Source organism: Erpetoichthys calabaricus, chromosome 11 (assembly GCF_900747795.2).
Source record: "Erpetoichthys calabaricus chromosome 11, fErpCal1.3, whole genome shotgun sequence".
Taxonomy (NCBI): Eukaryota; Metazoa; Chordata; class Cladistia; order Polypteriformes; family Polypteridae; genus Erpetoichthys; species Erpetoichthys calabaricus.
This window is the reverse complement of record NC_041404.2, coordinates 2,025,992-2,050,047: the sequence shown is the minus strand read 5'-3', so window position 1 is coordinate 2,050,047 and position 24,056 is coordinate 2,025,992. Positions and strand designations below refer to the sequence as shown.

Below are 24,056 nucleotides of genomic sequence, written 5' to 3'. Positions count from 1 at the left end.
TCACACTTCCCTCATACGTATCCTGCACAACTCTTACATACATCTCTGCCACTCCTGACTTCCTCATACAATACCACAACTCCTCTCGAGGCACCCTGTCATATGCTTTCTCCAGGTCCTAAAAGACAATGCAAATCCTTCTGGCCTTCTCTAAACTTCTCCATCAACATCCTCAGAGAAAATATCGCATCTGTGGTGCTCTTTCCTAGCATGAAACCATACTGCTGCTCACTAATCATCACCTCCCTTCTAAACCCAGCTTCCACTACTGTAATGTAATTCTGCTAATGTAATTCTCTGAAGTAAAAAAAAGAAAATTTTATTCATTGTGGGAAAAATACAAATGATTCATGACAAATATGATTACCAGGGTCAGTAATATCATTGGTGGGACATTGAGACCACTGATATAAACAAAAACAAAAGGAAAAATACATCATTGTTTTTAGAAGTATAACTATACTAATTAAAAGTTTTTGTTGTATTTTTAATTGCTGAATTCACATGAGAGGATATTAAGAATTTAAAAATGAAACAATAAATGAAAGCAGTGCTATTATTTGACACACTTAAAAAAAATCAAGGCCATTGGCAGAAGACATGAAAGGTTCTTAGGAATTTAACACATACATTCAGACAAGTTTTGTATTTTTCAAGCTGTATTATTTAAAATGAGTTATGAATTGAATTTTAATGCTGTCAGACATGGTATGATAAAAAGAAACATGAAATGATCCTATATAATAATATAACAGATTTACATATATATAATTTAACAGAGAGACTAAAAAAAACAGTTATAAAGTATAAGAAAAAAAATATCCGAGAGTTAATAGTGGTAACGTCTACATTTTATGCAGAACAAGACTAACTGAGCTTAGGGTTGGCAGGTGGAGCAGTGGTAGTGCTGCTGCTTTGCAGTAAGGAGATAGTGGGTTTGATTCCCGGATCCTCCCTGTGTGGAGAGCGCTTTGAGCAGTGAGAAAAGCGCTATATAAATGTAAAGAATTATAGGGTTGTAACTACAGTGACATATTGATTAATGTGGTCATCAGAGAGGTAAATGGGAATACAAGATTGCACAGGACAGCTTGCTGTTGCTCCCCTATAAGAGCCATATGTTATGTACTAAGGAATAAAGGCCCTCCTGAAACTGAGAACTGAGAAATTCATATATAATGCAGCTAAAGGGAATAAGGAACACTGGTGTTTTGGACCTTGAAAACAAATGAGGGGCTAATCTGTCTGATTTCTAATGTTTTATGTACCATAACAGAATGCAAAAAAAAAAACAAAAAAAGGCCAAGATTGTGACTTGACTTGCCATACCTGCTAATTCTTCATAAGGCAGCACCATAAAAAGGGGTGAGCACACAATACTTTGGAGTACTGAGAAAAGCGCTATATAAATGTAATGAATTATTATTATTATTATTATTAAATGTGACACTGTGCTGGAAAAGTGTCACAGAGTCACAAAATTTTCAATTTTAGTCAAGTAAATTGACAAGGACTGGTGATGAGATCAGTAACAGCTGTCATCCAGTCTGATAAACCCACCAACTAAAAGTCATGTAATGTGACAACATCTTTACTAATTCAGAATTTGGATTATGGTCATTGTCATGCCACCATCTTTTATAGCAGTAATGTGCTAATGTAAGGCATTGCATTGCTAACAGTTCCTACAGTTAGCAATGGCCTTTGTTACTATTAATCATTTGACTGCACTAATAAAAAAATTATAAACATCTATAACATAACAACAAATATAACAAATATAAATATAACAACAGTAATAATTTTTAAAAAAATTTTGAAACAGCTCAGAACATTATTATAATGACAATAGCATAAAATACATTGAATTAAGATATTTTCAAATCATTTTCTGATAGAAAGTCAAATTCTATTTTAGTCAAACTGCAAACTATGCTAAAAATAATGAAAATATTTAAAGATGTTTAGCAATTGACTAATTATCCTATACAACTAAGGTACATGGGCATGTACAGTATTATACCTCAAAGTTTTTTTGGCTACACTTGCAGATTATGATGCCTCATAGAATTATTTTTGGAGGAATGTAATAAGAAGCCAATTGACACTAAAATAGGAATTAGAGAGAAAGTGCTTTAATGCATCTAGATTGATACAGGAACATTCCTTTAAGAAGTGCCACCACTCAAAGTGGAACATAGTGCTCCAAATATGAACATTTGAACCTCTTGGCAATGTTGTTCATCAGATCTCTGATGAAAGGTAAAGTGTAAGGAATGCATAAATGCCACAGTTAATCCCATGTAAAAGCTACAAAGATCCATAACTTTCATCCATCCTATTATGAGAAGTTTTTTAAGTTAGTCTGATCATTTATTGTATTTTTAATGTAGGCCCTTCTTGTTTCCTTCTAGGAAAAGACTAATTTAGTTTTAGCTCTAGCAACATAAACAGATTTTAAATAAAACTGAAAAATGTTAGTATTCTTCTGTCAGTTCTATGAAGAATGGGTTTAGTCTGGCCCAAAATATACTACTTTACAACATTGTCTTTTTTCATGCTGGCACAACCATTAATCCAGCTATTGTTAAAGGTTTCTAAAGCTTTGATGGCCCTGGCTCTTTGCACATTTTTTATAACAGCATCATCAAAGGTCACTGCCACATTTTCCTGTGTACCAATATTGCTGTGCCCCATATGAAGAGCATTCCTGGATTTGCATCAACAACAGACAAACACACTGCCTGCCACAATCATTGCACGAATGTCTACTTGCTGAACACTAAAAATAACACCTGTTTCGTGTTCACTTGTGAAAATCAAACATGAACAAAAAGATATAAAAACACAATGTTTTTGACATTTTTGGCAACACTTGCTTTAGTTTTACGTTTTCCATCTTTAACACTGTAATGATTGTATCTATTGGGATGAGTTAAAATAGGTAGGAGCTAATGCTGGCTGAACAGGGTCAAATGGGTGAAGCAAGATTTTGTGTGTTCAACACAGTTCTGTTATTTAGTTTTACTTTTCAGATACCTGCTAAACTTGATTTGGACTTTAAATTATATTCTTTTTTCAGCAGATTTCATTTTCATAGCTACAATTAAGATAACTCAGCAGTGTGAATGGTAGCTTCTCTTAAATTATACTTTGTTTTTAGGTTAATTAAACTATAAAAATAAGCAAACATAAAATATTTTATATATATATATATATATGTTTCCTGCCTGAAGAAAAGTCATAAGCACTACCCCCAGTATTCCCTAAAGCTGCATGATTGTCATGAGTAGTTCTGCTAAAACCAAATTAAAGAAATCTCACTAAATCCCTCTAGCACCTTCCTAACAACATGGTGCACTCATTCCTTTGCCATGAGACAGCAACTACTTCAGTAGCATGTTAGCAGCATGATAGTAGCAACTGAAATATTGAAAAGCTATCATTCACATTTCAGATTTTCACTGTTAGGCATGTAATGTTTTGCCTTGCATTAAGTGTTACATAAACCAGCTGTGTTTAATACATTGACTTATGGTAATTATATATTATAATAAAGATTTTGTAATGTACTTATGATGGCCATTGCTGTTATTGGAATGTATTGTATTTAACAGCACTACTTTAAAATGTGAGTAGCAGAGCGTTAAAGTATCAGACAGATTATTTCAAGCCTGTCTCCCTGCTTGCTGTTGTGACTGTCTTCCTCTCGTGCAGAGAGGCCTAGATACTGTAAAAAGCTCAAGGTCACAGTGCCCTCTGCAGACACAGTGCTGCTTTGGTCTCATAGCTACCGATGCCTGACTTGCTTAAGTATAGGGAGGAGAAGCCAGAGGGAGCAAATGCAAGAGAGAACAACCAGAAGTTGTAAGGAAAATAGTAACTCTATGCCCAATTGTGTCATTTATCTGCTCATGGGTAGAATAGAAAACAGCACTAGAAAAAAAAAATTAAGATTCAGAATCGACAAAATCCATGTATTTTCAAGTGTACTTTTCTTATTTTCCCTCAGGACATTTTTATGCCAGAGTGACTTAACAACTGGGCCAACATCACTTCAAGGGCTTCTGTCTTCTTGTCATCTAAAAGAGGCCATATAATTAGGTGAAGTGACTTCCTCTAGGTCATGCACTAACTTGAGAGCTAATCTTACGGCCTGAAAATGAAGACAAGATTTCTTTCAGCAGGTCATTTAGTCAATAGACCTTTAAGAACTAGTGATTTGAAACTCAATTTTTTTGTCATTTAATTTTATTTTATTATGTCAAGAATCATCTCAATTATTTTAAAACCTATTTGAAACTTTAGAAACTAAACTCCTCATTTTAGGTTGTGTTCTCGTTTGTGGTCTTTGAAGATGGCCATCTCTTTAACACGTTCTAACATTCAATCATTTTCATCTCTCTTACCTAGCATTGTATTATCTTTCACATAATAAACCTGATGAAAACACAAAACCTGAAAGACATATTTATAAAACACAGGTACAGTATTGTTTTTGATCAATAGACCATCCATGAAATAACATATCATACTTTACTGTTGGGACGGCATGGTGTCGCAGTGGTAACGCTGCTGCCTTTCAGTAAGGAGACCAGGGTTCACCTCCCAGGTACTTCCTACATGGACTTTACATGTCCTCCCTGTGTCTGCATGGTTTTCCTTCCACAGTCCAAAGATATGCAGGTCAGATGGATTGGCGATACTAAACTGTGTGTGTTCACCCTACGATGAACTAGTGCCCTTTCCAGGGTTTGTTCCTGCCTTTTGCCCTGTGCTAGCTGGAATGGGCTCCAGTACCCCTCAGCAACACTGTTGAGGACTAATTGGGTTAGAAAATGACTGACTGACTGACTTATTGTAGTATCGTACATACGCCCAGGACACACATTCAAAGTTTCTTGACACACAGATCATAATAAAGACCAAAGAGGACTACTATGATTGAATGGCTCTCCAAACTTCAAAACAGGGCTTTAATTCAAAAACTAGGCCTCAAGGTTACTGTGAAGCCTAGAATCAAAGTAAGCCTTAATGTCAATTGAAGATGCAGAGTTTTCACCCGCAAAGGCCAATACATGAGTAAAGGCGTCAAAATTTCATGAAACTCATAAAGTAGAGGGGAACCATGTAAAACTCCTGGCTCATGGCAAAACAAACATCCTTACTAAAATTACAAAGTTTATTAACAAAGAAAAAATTATTCAAAGGAAAAAAATGAAAACAAGGGTGCTTTCCAAAAGGCAAACATACAGATTGTTGCAGAAAATAAGTAACCAAAAGGCATATCCTGAAAGAACAGTACCTTAAATGAAAGCAACAAGTCAATAAACCAGAGAATCCAATAATAATCAGAAAATTCAAAATCAACAGTGTGTGTCAAAAACAATAATAGAAACTAATGCCACAAATGCTGCTTTAGGAGGTGCAGCCCCTTTAAACTCTACATAAAGAGGGTAAGGCACATAACACCAAGAACAAGTACATATGTATTAGTAACATAAAACAATAATATACAATTAATAAATAAAACAATATTTACAAAGAAATTCTATATAAAAAAGAAAGCAAACACACAATCAATAGCAAAATATCCAAAATTATATTTAAAAGACAACAAAAAGAATAAATAGAAAATAGCCAGGGATAAGTTTGTTTTATTTTTAACAAAGATGAGGAAAATTAATAAGCAAAACTAAACTTTATCAGCAGGGTCTGAAGTGAAAACACATAAATGCCATTACTCTTTGGTTTTGTCGACTTCTTTCTTCTTTTCCCAATGAGTTACCCTGTACTGCAATCACACAGAGTGGAGAGGGGGAGGGAAAGGGGGGAGTCACCCTTGCAGTTTTAGGTGCAATATTATTCATATATTCACATATAGCATCATAAATTTCCCCCCTTGGAGTTCTCTGCATAATGATAATAGTACATTACATTGGCAAGCAGGAGAGGGGAAACCCCTTCGAGTTTCGAGCAAAATGACAATAATCCATTACATCAGAGACCGGGGGCAGAGTGGAATATGCTGGTCCTGACAGTACACACCTGTTACTGCCGGGATGCTGCTGTGACAAACAGAGAACTACCAGTACTCTGTACCAGTGAACACTGGCCCACTTCAAGCCATGACTAAAAGGGTTATTCTGTTCATGAGGAAATACATAATATTAATTATAATATTAATCATTTTTAAAAAAAAAAATTTTTTATTAATCAATTAATATCTATATGTTGAGACAGAAAGTTGTGGGTTCAGTCAAATAAAGATAGGCTACCATTCACATAAACACTAAAAGGATATTGCATTATTGTTGTCAATCAATTTCAATCAATAATTCATTGTTATTTCATTGTAATTAAATGTATTTTACTTTATATAAAACATTTGTTTTCTTTATAAATTTAACTTTGAAAATCTAAGCCTTTCTTTACTGTGCAGTTACGTACTTTACACTGTTTTACTTGTGCTCTCCACACCCTGTATGTATTATGAACTCAAGGGTTCTGATAAGTCCCAGCATAGCCCACTAAAGGGGAGACCGTCAACACTTGGCTAGTCATACAAAATGGGCAATGAAGAATCTTTATTAATAAAAAGATTAATTTTACAAAAATAATCTGTAATAATAAAAGTTAACCAAAGAACACAAAAGGAAAAAAGTTATCTAGATTAGACAACAATATCCCAAAACACACACAAAAAAAACAGAGCACAGAGTTAAAAAATCAAGTAAATCACAAAAACAGTAGTCACTAGAGAAACTGGCCATTACCACAAGTGCATTCAGAATGAACAACAAGGGACTGTGGGTTCAACTACGCATTTATAGTGCTTAGGGCAGTACCTTGATGGTGATGGGCAAGTGGCCCTGCTTCTTGGGGGGCCACCCACAAAACACAGAGCGAAAAGAAGATACATAGGTACATAAGAACTAAATCCATCCATCCATTTTCCAACCCGCTGAATCCGAACACAGGGTCACGGGGGTCTGCTGGAGCCAATCCCAGCTAACACAGGGCACAAGGCAGGAACCAATCCCGGGCAGGGTGCCAACCCACCGCAGGACACACACAAACACACCCACACACCAAGCACACACCAGGGCCAATTTTGAAACGCCAATCCACCTAACCTGCATGTCTTTGGACTGCGGGAGGAAACCGGAGCGCCCGGAGGAAACCCACGCAGACACAGGGAGAACATGCAAACTCCATGCAGGGAGGACCCGGGAAGCGAACCCGGGTCCCCAGGTCTCCCAACTGCGAGGCAGCAGTGCTACCCACTGCGCCACCGTGCCGCCCAAGAACTAAATGACCAACACTATTAACTTAAGGAAAGGAATCAAAAATTAATAAACAAGACATAAAAATGACATTTGAACCGACAGCCAGTGGAAGAAACTCTGGCTGAAATATAACAATAGGTAGTATACACCCTGTAAATCAGTACATGCTGCCAATCACTGAAATTTAATGTGGCTCCATTTTTACTGTTATTTTTTCTGCGTAAAGCATATACTTTCTTTCTGTTTTCTCATGCTACTTTTACATGACATGAACACTTTCTGTTAAATATTTGCAATTTTTCTCCCCATTAGTCCATGACATGCCATCCTCACACTCACCCATATCAGAGAACCTAGCTGGCTCATCTTTGGGATGTGGGAGAAAACATGAGAAAAAACACATGAAGACAGGCAGAAACCCCACACAATGCAGCTTGAATTCTGACTTACTGTAATCAATTCTAAACTGGCTCAGCCCATAAAATGAAAAGCCCTGAAATTACTGACTGTATTTCATTATGCTAAACCTATGACGTTTAGGAACCTTAATTGTAAATGTACAAAGTTTACCTCCAGAAGTATATGGAAAAATTTGTGGGCATTATTACTTGTTCAGTATAGTTATTCTAATTACCGTATATACTCACATATAAGTCAGGTCTTGAAATCGATCATGAAAAAATACTAAAACACTAAACAGTGCAACTTCGCTTCGGAATCGTTCGGGTATTACCGTGTGGTCACGTAGGAAAAATACATGAAAAAAAAGGCAGAGTGCTCCTGTGGTTACCCTCTCCAGGTGGGCATTAGCATACACATATCTCTTGATCAATAGCGTGAGTTTTTTCGCGGTTCGACTTCATGGGAATTTCACGGGTGAACTTATACGGTAGCTATAAATTTAAACCTTTATCTTTAAATAATAATTGTGTATTATAATGCCATAATCTAACAAGAGTTTGCAAACGTTAGTTGTATACTTTCGTTTAGTATCTGTTAGTCACTTTTCCTCCATTCGTCCAATTTTCCCATTATAAGTTAGCAGGCAACTGGAATCTATTTTGGCTGCAATAGCAGCAACCATCCCTGAATAGAAAGTTAGTCTAGGGGCTTGCTTATAGACATATCTCTCTAAAATAAGGAGGCGCTGTTTGGTAAAGTTAGCGAATTACTTTTTTTTAATTCAAGTTGTGAAAAACGTAATATCCATAATATATTATTAGTAATATCTGCTTGGGCTCCTAGAACTCAAAAACAACATTTTTATTCTTGCAAACATTCATGGATGCAATTTTGTTGAATGACTGCAGGAGATATAAAGAGGCAAAGTAAGATGTCGATAAAGAATCAAATTTTTTCAATCCTGTAACACAGGTGTTCTAAAAATGAAACTTGCTTTTTTTTCCCAGAATAATACAGAATATACAGAAATATCAAAATTCATTTTTAAAAACAATGTTTTAATATTATCTATTCAACTTTACCTGAAGAGATGGTATATTGTAAAGTTAGGAGTGATTGAAACACTGGATCGGCATAGCCATTTCTCTGAAAAAATGCAAGAATTTCTAAGCTAGTAATCAAATATCAAATCAACAGCCATCATTTTTAACAGGCAAAATTGCTCCTTTTAGAGTCCATACTTATATCTTCAAGTTTTTAGAAGACCTAATGATACTCCATTAGCATCCACTTGTATAATAAAATAATGTACTTTCTGGCTAATTTTACAGTATTGCTCTACTTGTGTCCTGATTAAAATAATGCAAAATAAGGCCAGTGAGATGCAGACAATAAAACCCCAGTATTAAAGCTTCTGATTATAACTAACTTCATTAATACTGGTACTAATGCACAAGTAAAAAATGTCCTAATGATGTCATCCCTGTGGTCTTTTTTATGAGAAGTCAGGGCAGCCAAGGTAATGATATAAGTAAATGAAACAGAACAGGTCTGTGCCTGGAAAAGCTCGTAAAAGGCAATATGATGAATTTAAGATTAAAAGAAAGTTAGAAATAAGTGAGCACTCATTTATTGAATTAAAAACACTATAAAAGTACAAACGCATAGGTCAGAATGAACGACAAAGAGGAGTAATGGTCACGATAGGGGATAGAAGAAGCAGGATGAATAAAGGTAGCAAATATATCAATAATCTGGTATGATCCCAAAGGTGTACTAAACCATATGTTGTTTAACTTTAACTGTGCTACAAGTTCTGACAGTGAGCGTGGGCATTTCTCTTGGCATTGTCACTTGAGTATGAAACAATGGGCAAGTCAGTGTAAGTTAAAGAGATGCTACAGCACTCATCAGTAGCCCCATTTCTAAAGGCCATGCCAAAGAATTTAGATGTTGTGCTTTTCTTTGAATTGCTTGTTTGGAACCCTTAAGAATAAAAATTGACAGAAATATCTATTTGATTATGCTCAGAAGAAGTGAAATGTAAGATAAGAGGATTAAATATGTCTTACATGACCCTAATGTTGTCCCACAATGATATAGTCCAACAAGTTTGGTAATATAAATGCCTATATACTACATGCAGTACTAGAAAAGACATAATTAATGATCTAGAATGTAAGAAGAATTTAATTCCCAAAACCATGTAGTTCTTTGTGCCATAAAAATTATGTGAAACTGAAAATGACCAGAACCAAATGTGGTGCAGTGATTAGAGTTGCTGTCTCTAGTGGATCAAGTGTCCTGGGTTCAAGCCTCACACCCATTTGATATCTGTGAGAGGTCTGTTTATTTTCCAAAATTATGGGCTTTCCTCTGGGTATTGCAATGTATTTTCTACCTACATGTCTGGTTATGTGGAAATTCCAAAATTATGCTGTCTTAAGTGTGGGATTTTTGAAAAGAGCAGGCCAAGCACTGGGTGAGTGCTCCATCTGGGTTGATTCCTGATTCTGAGGAGAGACCCTTTGAACCCTTTTTAAGCCTGAATTGAATTAACTGGGTTTGACAATATCATGTTATGATAAATACCGTCTGATAGGCTTTATGTTTTCTCTGATGACTTCTAATCACTCACTTCTAATATATGAGCAACTAAAAAGTATTAAGAAATGTGTTAGTTAAACACTGCTTCTAGGACAGAAAGTAAGCTGTAAGCTCAAAAATATTTGAAAACATGCTGACATTTTTCTTTTTTGTAAATAACCACTTTGCACACTACCAAAAATATGCACACATAATTTTAAATTGAGTTCCCTTAAAAAATACCCTGTCGGGTGCAAAAATTTTTCTTTTAAAGACACAGCGAAATACATGAAACACTTAGACTTTAAAGGTGTAAAATCTCTCTTGCCTTATTCAATTAGATCAATATCAGTGTAATCTGATTGAGAATAGTATAAGAGGCACAATACCATGTCAAATAAAGATAAAACCTTAACTTTTCAGAAGCTGACACATAATGCAAGCCTCTTTCATCATACTTTTAATTCCCTGAAAGAGAAATCCACCCCTCAAGGCCACAGTAGTTTGTATACATACACTTAGGTGTTTTAACTCATTTCAATGATCGCTGTGATACAGTAAATCATGTTCTTAGTCCCCCCCACCCCTATCTTTCTTTGATTACCTTTTCTGGGTGCTGCAATAAAGATAAAATCCTTTGATTCAATAAATGTAATAAAAGTGAGTTTTTGCTTCAGTTTCTTCTCTGGGAAGCTTGCTCACCATCTGACATCCCATTAAATATTTACTTTGTTTGTATTAGGTCTGAGCGGAAACTCTCATCTGCTGGTTGTGCCTATTTATTACACTCCACCTGGGGACACTGTATGCAAATCCCATTGAAAAAACATTAGCCTTTCATTTGAAAGCTTAGACAGCTTCACAATAAGCCACCGAGCAAACACCACCCTGGCACTGTCATAGGAATTGGCATTTAATTACAAGTAGAATGAAAAGCTTCCCTGTTGTTTTCTTATTGATTAAAACCAGTCCTCACTTTTAATTCTCATTTATTTTTGTTAAAATTTGTAATATTTAGGCATTCCCTGCAACGAGAAATTGTATGCACATGAAGACTTCACATTATGCAAAAACATTATTCTTTTTGAGGTACAGTATATCTGCACCTCACAACTAACATGATTAATATTGACATTTAATGCAGTACAGATTGCTAAAAGCTGAGTTCGATTGTTATGATTGTTGTTTTCTTGTGTAATTTGATGAAGACTTCTATTTCTCTCACAATTTACTGATATGAGTTGGCACTTCTGCAATAAGAATCCTATACCAGAACTATAATATACAGTAAAGTAATTCACCCTAACATGCACATGTGCTGGAGGAAGCCAAAGCAACCAGAGAAAATCCACATGGATAGAAACAGAATATTCAAACTCAAGTTAGGATCAATGGGACCAAATAGTACTGTGCCCATCAAGATGTAATGCACCAGCACTAAGCCAGCACAATGCCCAAAAACAATATCATAAATTATATCAATCTTAAAAATTCTGCCAATACTTCAATGAAAACTCTACATTTGCTCAATGTCAGTAAGTGCAGGAGTGAATTTTGCAATAAGGTTGCCACCTAGTTTGTTGCTGGATCGTTTCCTGCCCCTAGTGCTGCCAGGATAGGCACTTGTTCCACATGATCTTGGCCTGGATCAGTAAGTTACAAAATATATGGGATAAAATTTGATACACAAGAAAGTACAAGAAAAAAACTAAAGTGTCATGCTTAACTAAACTAGTATTGTACATGTGAGATTGCTTAGTTAAACTCATAGAGAAAAAAGAAATAGATTTACTGTACTAACCATAGTAGTTAACATTCAAAAATAATATGCATAAACAATAAATACATGTTAATATGATGTATCAATTTTCGACACTGATAAATGTCAAATTCCCTAGTACTTTGTTCTTTTTTTTGCAGAGATCAAAGAAATGACTGAAACTGAGATGCTTTCTATATTTCAGCTATTTTAGTTAGTAATTTTTTAGTTTTGCTTAACACAATTCACTGTTGCTGCAATCAAAACCTACCCACAAAGTACATGCAAACAATACTGTATGTTAAAGTAACACCCTGTCAAATAGTCCATGGGCAATTCAGACCTACAGAATCGAACAGTAGATCAACAATAAAAAAAGGCCAAAATAATGCAGAGATAAAGCCAAGCAGAACCTGGGCATGTCAGAATTAAAAATGGTTACATTAAATGATGACCGCAATTTAAATATTCAGCAAATAAACATTGTTAAACACCCAAACATGGGAAGTGTTTAACGTGTGTTAGAAAAGAGAAACAGAGGTGAATAGATAACGAGGGTGCAAAAGCATTAACTCAGTTTACATTTCCCTCCGTAGAATGGAGTAGAATCCTTCAGAAGACCAGTGAGATCACTTCTGCTCTGACTACGGAAGCTCCGCCACTTCTTGTGGCCTCCTCCTGCATATAAGCCACCACACACCCAGAATTCGGTATTCATTTTGGATCCTGCATCTGAAGTATACGATACTCCTTCTTTTCTGCACATGAAAAGCTTATGACAACTGCCAATTTGCATCACAAGTTCTACATTATATTTTTTGCCCATTCCAACCTTCTGGACATTTTAAGCTGAAATGCAGGTCTATTTTCCTATGTGTAACTCTGCAATGAATCAGCTGCACAATGTCTTGTAGAGCTAATATCATTGATGGCTGACAATTTTCTCGATCTTAATCATAATAAAACGGAAGTTCTGATAGCTGATCACCTTGCCAAAGCTCAAATTGGTTTTGAACTCCTTGACTTTTTCACAGACTTTTGCAAATCCCATGTTTGTATTGGAGTTATTTTTGATAGTAATCTGTCTTTTGAGAAACAAATAAATTCTGTGGTCAAGAGTTGCTGTTTCCAGCCTCATCTTTTAGCCAAGGTTAAGCCTTTTTTATCTCCCACAGATTTTGAGAAAGATACTCATGCTTTTATCATTTCCCTGCTTGATTACTGCAACTCGCATTCTGGGATCATCAAATCCCTTATATACAGTTTGCAGATTGGTGTTGCTGCCCCTTTTTTGGTTGGGGCAAGAAAGTTTGATTCTGTTTCTCCAATTATAAACCTCTTTACACTGGCTACCTGCTAGTTTCAGAATTGATCTTAAAATTTTGCTGCTGATTTTTGAATCAATACGATGGGTATGCTCCCACTTATATTTTTGGAATTGTGTGTTATAACACCAGCCATCCAGAAAGCTTAGATCTGCCGGTCAGTTGTCTCTTGTTGTCCTCTCATACTAAGTGCAAAAACTAAGGGAAGATAGGGCTTTTGCAGCTGCTGCACCTCGTCTGTGGAATTATTTACCTTATAACATTAAGAGTTCACCTTCAATTGAACTGTTTAAAATGAGACTGAAGACATATTTCTATTCTCTAGCTTTCTGTGCCTTTCAGTGATACTGATGGTTCCTTCTTCATGGTCATTTGTTTGTTTCAATTTACTGCTGGTTGCATTGTGTTTTTATTGCATTTTATTTTATTTATGTTTTATTGTAAAGTACTTTGGCTATAGCATTATTAATATTGTTTTAAATGTGCTCTATAATTAAATTGACATTGACATTGACTCTTACTTCCTGATCTTTTTGAGGAGACTAAATATTTTTATGCCAAACATTAAAACACAAAGAATAAAATGTATAACATTACATAATTTTCTCAAATCCAATTCAAAGGTGTCAGGTTCTTGAGACTATCATGGAAGCATCTGGCACAAAGCAAGGACTTAACGCTGGAGTTGACGGACCACAAGTCCAATGCAGAATAAATTCATACTTTTTCCAAATTCTTTTTCTCCAATAATTTTCTTTTTTATTTACAAAAGAAAAAGAAATGATGCACCCCACTGGAAATATATCTGTGAATAAACCCTAGGATTAACTGTCAATCCTAAAGGTAGCAACACTGTAAAAAAGAAGTAATAATCTCACAACATTTAATTGTTCTAAGGTTCATTGTCTTACATCTCATCCAGTTGACTTGTCATTTTGTCACTTTACTCTTAGCCTATTATATTTTTTAGGATTTGTTGAATTTGTAAGACTCATGTACAGTACGCAAGTAGCAAATAGAAACATCGCTTTACAAGTAGCTTTATGTGCCCTGGACTCCGCTTCCTGTTTTTCTTTGTATCATGTGTACACTAACTTTATTTTCAGATTAAAATAACTTGAACTACTTGTAAAACATTTTAGAAAACTCTATTGTTAAAACAGTTATTTTTGCTAATTCTCGCTGTATTGAGTCCTTCTCAGTACTAACAGCTCTCTCTGATTTACTCACCATCTAATTATTTCAAACTATTTAAGGCTAATGATAAATCTCATTTAACTACAGCTGTCTCCCTCGCTGTCACTTAATAACTACCCTCTCTAAATATTTAATAACATGCCAAAAAATGTACAGGTTGGTGTCAAGCCCCTTCCTTCTCCTGTTAGTATGAGATCATTGCTATAAGCAAGCTAAGAAGCCTGATGCAATTAGCAATTTCTCGACTGTGTATCATTAGAATACAGTTAGATTTTTTTATTTGATCAATTTTTCAAACCATTAGTTAGCTCATATAAGGTACTAATGAATGCAATACACTCTTACATTCATTGATCCAACCCCTGCAGCAGGAAGTTGAGGCCCATTGAAAATATTTTATTTATAAAAAACCATATGAATAATTACACCTGGATATGGTGATATTAGCGAAGGCAATCATGAAAATTATTCTAATGTGTATAAATAAAAGCTACAAGCATTCATCAATCCCTATACAGGCATTCGCATACAGATCATGGCATGCAATCAAACATTTTCTACGAAAGGGGTCTTTCAAGATAAACATAAAAAACAAATTAGTTTTAGAGCACATGGATCATGCAGAGCAAAATGAAGCAATCTTTCAGATTCGCTCTCAAAGCACATTGTGGGCAGAAAACGAACTGAAATATTTGGTTAAGCCTTTCTTCGGCTTCACCCTACAGTTTAATTTTAGAGTTCCACCACATGACAAACATGACAGTCTGGTGTAATCGGAAGCTACTCCAAACGTTAAGAACAAAGAAGGAGAGTAAGAGAAAAAGAGTGCTTATTCACCTCACTCAGATTACTGTCAGGTTTTAGAATCACACCATATTTGTTTTGAATTTGGATATTGCATTGTAATAAAAGATTGGTGTGGTAGTTCCTCAACTCTTTTTAGCTTCCCTGGTGCAGGCTTTGTCCTTGCCTATTACAGGTGAAGTGACACTGGGGCACACATGTTGCTGCCGCTCCTCCCTATTAACAACAGTTTTCGTAAAAATTCGCTTTTAGTTAAAATTCACTTTTTGCACTTCTACCATTTTCTTTTATTGTGTGTATTGTTCATGGATGCAATCAACTCGAATAGTAAGCGCCTTGAGCATGGGAAACATATTATATAAATAAATTATTGTTATTACTCTGTATACTAATTTGCACAGCACTCTCATTAAAGGTTTCCAAAGTTATTTGATAAAACCACGAGAAGTAAATGCAATTTTGTGTCTGTGTTAAGTTTTCTTTTGATTATGAATGACAAAAAAACTTATTTTCTGGGAGAACTGAATTCTTCAAATCTGCTTACTTTAAGAATGATACATATTTTTATATATATTTAATGTACAAAGAACACAAATAATTCTTGTAAATTTAATACACAGGATGTCAAGCACTATTTAATCTGGTTAAACCAGCAATTATTGGTGGCTCTGTTGCTTTGTAAGTATTTGCAACTGTTGTGTATGATCTAATACTCTTCCTTTGTGAGCCATCAATGTTTTTCAAAGAGGAATTACAGTGAAGATGATGCAGCAAAAAAATGTTTACATTTAATAAGTGGATAAAACACAAGTCATGATAAAACTACACTTAACTCAGAATTAGATAAAAAATAAAGTTAATTTGAATTGTACTGTAAATACACTCCAGGAGGCAAACCCGAAAACATAAAATAGAACAGTAGTACTAAATATATTTTTTAGGAGTAATAGCCTGCAGCAAAACATCTCAAGCCCAGGAAATAAGCGCTTGTTTATGAAATGATCATACACACAAATTGGACAGCGAAATGAACACATATCTGTTTCCATGCACACATCTGCATTTGAATGTCTCTAAATCCCCAAAATAGCTTCAACAGAATATTCTTGCATATCAATTAGGATGGATTCTACTCATTTGAAATAGTTATTGCATTGCAAGACTGAAGAAGTGGAGGCTACCCCCAAATTTTTTTATCATTGTTCAGTTCAGTACAATGAGTGACCAGAGTCTATCTCAGCATGATTACAGGGTTGAAGGAACTGCAGCTACCCTAAAAGAGGGGACTGGGCGGTCTCATGGTCTGGAACCCCTGCAGATTTTATTTTTTTCTCCAGCCGTCTGGAGTTTTTTTTGTTTTGTTTTTTTCTGTCCTCCCTGGCCATCGGACCTTACTCTTATTCTATGTTAATTAATGTTGTCTTATTTTAATTTCTTACTTTGTCTTTTATTTTTCTTTTCTTCATTATGTAAAGCACTTTGAGCTACATTTTTTGTATGAAAATGTGCTACATAAATAAATTTTGTTGTTGTAAAATTGTACATAAAATCCTCAGCAATGCAGAAGGCTTTTTGTTTTTTTGACAAGGGGCTGGAGTCATCAAAAAGCACAAGGTACTGGTCTAGCACATGTCACACTCTCACTCAAAGGGTCACTATTGATTTGCCAATCAACCTTACACATATTTTGGAATGAGGGAGAAAAAAATAGAGTACGCCAGGATAAACTAACTTCAAAATGGGGAATATTTTTACATACCAAAAAGGCCAGGGTAAGTCTTATCAAATGTCAGTTTCTCTAAGTAACTCAATACTACTGGATGACTAACGGTTTTGGGTGAAACTGATAGCCTCAAATGGTCATTGTTATATCATTGTAACATTGTTACATATTGAACGTAACTATTATTATATGCTAATTGCTTTTTCCATGTCATTTATGACAGGTTGTAGGTTTAATATCTACATATATAAAATAGAATGTCTGTCTGTCGGAGCTTTCCCTATATAATCCTACACCCTTTGACCAATCTAGACCATATTTTGCATAGTTGCTCTCTGGGACCATATGGACAACAAAGACTACTTTGGAAAATAAAATTTTGCCCATGAGGTTCCCACTGGACTTTTTCCCCCTTGTGTGCAACAGCAGTAACACCTGCTGACTCAGATCAAAAATTACAATTCTTAACCCTTTGACTGATCTGGACTGAATTTTGAATAGCTGCTCTCTAGGACTATACAAACAAGATAAATTACATTGGTAGGCAAAATTTTGACATGCAGGGTTCCAGTAGTGTTCGTTTTTTTCTATTTGCTACAGTTGGCTGGCTCAGAGCAAGTGAATCATCTGAACAGACTGAAGACAGACTAGAAGACAAAATAACCAGTCAATAATATTAACTACCCAGGCAATGCTGGGTACTGTAATGTAAAAAGCAGCTTTGTGTGCTTTTCCAGGGGCATGTTGGGTGAGGCTTGATTGAGTGTGGAAGTGTAGCCCCATGCAAAAAAGGATCAAAGGGTTGTTGTTTAACTCCTGCTTTGTCAGACTTTCTTCATAACTTAAGCACTATGGACTGTCCACCTTGAACTCACAGGATGAGTCAGACATGACAGTGTTCTTGGTTACAACCCAGCAAGGAGTTACCACAATTCTGGAATCCAATTGGATCCAAAAATAATAAATTGTTGACTCATGACAGTAGAGACATTGATAGAGAGGCAGTGCGGATGATGGATGTGACAGTTAGTAATAACTACAGGTTCACCATTTAAGAAACATATAAACCTTTACTTTCTTTCCTTAAGAAATTCTATAAATATAAGCAGGCAACAACAGACGTGTTGTCTTGTATTTATATATTCTTTACTGAGAGCCCACACTGAAGCCTATAGTAGTTAATGTGCAGAGCACGACTTTCGGAAAGTCTGATTCTTTCCATTGCCCCTGCTAACTATTTAGAAGCTGTCCAAATTGTACACTGAAAAACAAATTGATGTGTTTTGTCTTCCTTAAGCTTGTCAATATGTTTCTCTGTTATGCATCACCTGCCACTTAACAATTTAAAAGACGATAGGTATCCATTTTAATTAGAAGGCATTATAAATAGATCATTAACCAGGAGATAATATGCATGTTTAAATGCACAGTTAATAAAACCTACTAATTAACTGAATTTATTTTAATATATATCTATGCAGTACATTCTGTCCATTCATGTTTACAGCAGCACATTTAAGGAAGCTTTACTGTAATTGTACAAAGTGTTAGGGTAATTCATTCAAGTATTGATGCATTTGATTTTCCTTGCTTCTTTACATCACAATTAAGGACATTTACAGAGAATGTCCATCATGAAGAATGCAATAAGTAGAGAGTGAGAGTGAGGGAGAGAAATAAAAAGAGCAAAAGACCAAAAATTTATTTGCACTGGTGAAGAAGCTTTTTGGAATTTTCCCTTGTCTTGACATAATTGATCACTGTCTGAATTTTAAGTACAAATTGTACCAGGAAACTATGCTTCAAAAATGTTACATTTGAGATTTAGATTATTTGATCCCAGTTTATAGATAAGGTTTTATGCATTGATATGATGCATAAATAAACTTGTTTTCATGTAATTATATGTATATGTTGATAAGAAAACGAAAAATAGCATGGTTAAAAAAGTGTGAAATTTCTGTTTATATTAGTAAGGTGTTAATCCTTTGATTCTTGAAATCGAATTGATGTGGTAAGGAGTAATTAAAGAAAAAGAAGAATGTGAACACATGGGACAGATGCTTTGGTAATATAAAATTGTTTTAAAAACCCTATTAGCTGTCAACAATTTAAGGTAATTCATAAGATAATAATTCTCATTGGTGGAGCTGTTCCTTACTTCACTCTTCTGATGATCTTTTTGGCTGGCTCTGATACAGCCCTTTGTGAACAGGACAGGCTTTATGGATAGGATCAAAATTAATTGATTTCTACCAAGAGTTAAAAAAATCACTCCATTCTCAGCATGCTTATGTTGTACATTTGGAAAGAAAAGACAAGCTTACACAAAAGGATGTGAAGTGGCATTTAGAGTGTAGTGTGAGCAGAAGATTTAGAGTGAGAATGGAAGGATAAGTCTCTGTGGGAATCTTCTTCCTTGTATTTGTTCACCCATCCATTCATTTCTGTCTTACTGGAAGCTGAAGCCTATCCTGGAAATTTTAGATGGAAACCAGCTACTGACCCTGTGTGAACATGCCTATTATCATGTGTGTGCGCATAGGGGGCAGCTGAAGGGACTCTAGTGACTGTAATTATGCCATCTCACCAGTGGTTGGCATTGTATTTTAATGCCTCTCTCTTTTCCCCTTTGCAGAATAGACAATTGACAGCTATGACATCACTGACGTCACTTCTGGTGTCCGGCCACCTGGACTCTCCGCTTCCTCTCCGAAGGGCAGAAAACAAGAAGCTCTGCCATTTTCACTAGTTCCATATTGAACTCAAGTCTGAAAAGACCTTTTCTCATTTGTTTAATTTTTTCCTTTCATTCATAATATACAGGGTGCTAGGTTGGTCCCCAAATCTTTTTCATTTGTTGTGTCATTCTCTTACACTATGTTTTGACCTAGCTTTGAGCCATCAGCACTTCCTACTGTTGCACTATTCTGCCTTTCTTTAACCTCAGTTTTCAGATCTCTAAATGTTATTAACTCAGTGAATCCATGCTAGTAAAGATAAGGTTAAATGCTTCAATACTGTATATATATTTTTTACAAATTTTATATTACCAATGACAAAAACAGCACACCACAGATAAGCACAAAAGAAAACCCAAGCCACAAGACTATGTGAAGTAATTCAAGACATGCACTGTTCTATGTCAGTGTCGGAAAAAGGGCTGCATCAGCATCAACAGAAGTTAAAGCGAGTTAAAAAGGGTGCACTTGGCATAACATTTTGGGAATGTTTTACAAATTTAAAGAATTTCTTTTTTTTTATTTCTTAAGTTATTTCAAAGAGACAGATATAAATACCTATTATGAAATAACATCTCTCAAGGTAAACTTGAAGCAGTAAATTTTTCAGTAATTATGGTTGCACAGATTGTTTCTCCATTTACAGATAGGTAATGGGATTTTTTAAATTTTAGAAATATGTACAGTATAGCACTCTCCTTTTGAAATGGTTAAAAAAAAACTGAATATTTTGAGCCAAAATTTCTTGAAGAATAAGTGTAACAAATGTCAATGAAACTACTTGACTAGGAGCTAAATAGTTTTCTGTGGAAGCCAAATGTGCCCAGGAAAACTATTGGCAGACCAGATCTTCTAGTGATTCTGAGAAGTTATGAACAGAAATCAGAAACCACAGTAGGGCATTTCACCTGAGAATAATGTTGAGTATAGATCTTACAGAAAGACCACTCCAGTCATTAATTGGGGAATAAAAATATTAAGTAGCTAGTTTTTCAAGCGGAAGAAGGAGCCCCACTCTACTAATCAAGATTAGCTGGACAGTTTTGTGGTGTAATTAAATGTAGCGTAACACCATAGAAATTTTGTATCTTGGTGTTCAAAAAATCCCATAATGGCTGAAATAGGTAAAAAAAAAGCAGATAAAGCTTTATATATAGTCAAATTATTGTGCTTTTAAGACTCAATGTGGGAATAACCTTTACCTGTTTTATTGTTGTGTACATTTTGTTTTGAACTAGAGGTATTTAAATAGGGAAAATGCTGTTGTATAGTTTTTTTTATTTTCATTTTTTATAAACAAGGTTTTAAAAAAGGTAAAAAGTAACAAACCTGATTCCACTAAAGAAGGGTGACAATCTTATAAACATATGTACAGCAAATATTTTGATGAAAAAGTGCCTGTCTAGAATTATTTGCCAACTGTTTTATCAGCTGGGAGGGTTCACTTTCATCATTCTCATTGAAGTTTATGTTCCTCTGAATCAAATGCAACTATTACAATGCAGCTTTTAGTAGATTAAGTCTTCTGCAATTATTATCTTGGGTGATTTTGTATCAGGGCTCCCCAAATACAAACAGCTGGTGACAAATGGTACTAGACAGCTAGAAACTCTGGATCACTGCTACAGCAGTATCTAGATGCTTATCATGCCATTCCATGAGCTCCATCGGTCAACTCTCACAATGCCATTACATTTTTTCCCCCTTATAGACTTAAATTAAATTCAGGTAAAACAGAAGATAAAAAGAATACAAAAGTGCACCAATGAGGTTCTGGGGAAGCTACAGGATAGGCTGGACTCCACTAGAAGATGTTCAGAAAAGCATTGGCTGGATTAGGCAAGTATACATACAGTATGTTTTTGTCTAAAAAACTGTTTTACAACAAAAACAGTCATCAGATACTATAATGATAAGCCACGTTATTCTAAAGAGCTGAAAAGGATATAAATAACTAAAAAGGTAGCTTACAAATGTGGAGATAAGGATCTTAGCAAGAAGAGCAAAATGTCAGCTAGACAAGGCAATTAGGGATGCCAAAAGCAGATATAAGATCAAGTTGGAAGAGAATTTTTCCACCAATGATTGCTCCTTTGTTTGTAAAGCTCTACAAGTGATTACTCGTTACTAATGTACATCCTCCCTGCCACAGACTAATCCCTCTTTTCCTAATCAGCTAAACAATTTCTGTTGCAGGTCTGAGAATGACCTCCACCATTAAGGACCGTTTTTTGTCATAAACTACAAGACGTATGTCTCATACAGTCCAATATGTCAACCCACCACCTGCATTTCCAGTTGTGCACTTCATTTGCTCTAACTGAAATAGAAATATCAGAAAATTGTTTGTCCATAAAACATCTCTCCTTCCATTCAAAGACACTAAGCTGATCAGTTAGAACTTGTGTTTGCCAACATTTTTAATCAGTATTTGCCTCAAAACAAAATTCCTGCATGTTTTAAAAAATCTGCAGTCATTCTTGGGCCCAAAAAGCATGTTATTTCCTGTCTTAGTGATTGTATCACAGTGGCATTGGATTCTGTAATAATGTACAGTAGATATTTGAACCTTTAATTCTTCAGGACCTCAAGTCTGTCACAGATTCTCCTCTTGACCCACTACAGTTTGCTTACTGTACCGAAGTTCAATAGAAGATACAATAAAAATGGTTCTCCACTACATTTGCAGCATTTAGACTATCCAGGTACAACTTGTACTTATGCCAGGAGCTTATTTGTTGATTTTATTGTAGCACTTCACACAGTTATACCAGAGCTTCTCCACTGGCAATCTTCTTAGTATGATTCTGGACCATGCCACAGATCTCCGACTTTCTAAAGAACAGATATCAAACAATGACAGTGGGCAAATATCAGTCAGAGCGCCAAGCCTTAGCATAGGGTCCCCTCAGGACTATGTTCTGACACGTTTCCATTTCTCCATCTACACCAATAATCTCTAGAACTACTGACGTCTATTGATGACACCACTCCAATCAGCCTCATCACAGATGAAGATGAGTTGCTACAAGGGAGGAAGGTGGATCAGCTGGTCAGTTGGTGCACTCTCAGAAATCTCAACCTGAATATTCAGAGTACTCTGGAAAAGATTGTAGAGTTTAGGATACATTTCCCACTAAACCATATTTATAAGTGGTGTCAACCGGGTGGAATCATTTATATATCTTGGCATCACTATCACTCACGGTCTGAAATAACCTGAAGACAAAACTTTTCTTATCAAAAAAGCTCAGTAGCTTCTTAAAATGGTAAACCAGTCTCAATCAGTGCTAGCTCAATGTTTCAGAGGAATAACTGAGGAGCTTCTCCATAACTGTCTGGTATGGCAATGCACCTGTTTATTTAAAACAAACTTCTGTGTGCCATTCTGACCACAGAAAGGATTGCAGTCCTAAAACTCCACTCTTTTGGGGAACTGTATACAATAGGGGTCAGGAAACACACTGGGAATATGAGAAACGACCAGGTAATCATCTCTTTCAGTTCTTACTGTCACAGAAAAATTAACGGTCACTTAAAGTATGAGCCACTTGGCACCTAAACAGATTAAACACAGTCTCTGATCCATCTCTGCCTTTTCTTGATCTCCAAACATCTCTAACCATCCTAAACTATGTATGTTTACTTTATAAAGAGAGCTTATATATTATTGGAAATGAGCTCGGTTCTGCATTGTTCAATTGTTTTATATACATGTATCTCTGCTTTTGTGCAATGAGTTAGCATTCACTACTGCTACATATATTGTTATGATTGTAAATATTATACATTATGCTCTTAATCGTATTTACCTTTGTTATGTTAATGGATGTAACACCAAAAAATTCTTTGCATGACAACAAAGTTCAAATTCAAGTTATTACAAATGCAGAGCAAATACTCTTCTGTACTTACCCCCTAAAGCTTGCTTCATCACAAAATCCATTGTGCTGAGTAAAGACTTTTTTCAAAGCAGGCAAAAAATTAACATGCAGGCTTTCCAGTCTCTGAGAGGTTTGCTTTTGACTCCTTTCAAAACGCGAGTGCCTTAAAAAGAAAGAAACGTTGGGGATTATTAAGTATTACGCTGAAAGACAGATGGATGACATTTACAAAAGCAAATGAGCAGAAACAAATATCAGTTAAAGATTACCTAGTGTACCACGTGCCACTCAGGGCCCATGTCAATATCTAATCATCAGGGGAGATGTCATGGACATCAGCTGCTGA

At 35.5% G+C, this 24,056-nt stretch overlaps 1 protein-coding gene across 2 annotated transcripts in view; it reads right to left on the bottom strand.

The window, feature by feature from the left end:
- The window catches only part of cplx2b (complexin 2b), a 201,837-nt gene that overhangs the window by 66,347 nt on the left and 111,434 nt on the right, over positions 1 to 24,056 (bottom strand). For both annotated transcript variants that reach the window (XM_051933832.1, XM_051933830.1), the window contains exon 2: positions 23,742 to 23,873. In XM_051933832.1, the coding sequence (XP_051789792.1) occupies positions 23,742 to 23,772 (31 nt within the window). In that variant the 5' untranslated portion in view covers positions 23,773 to 23,873. The remainder of the gene's footprint in view (positions 1 to 23,741; positions 23,874 to 24,056) is intronic.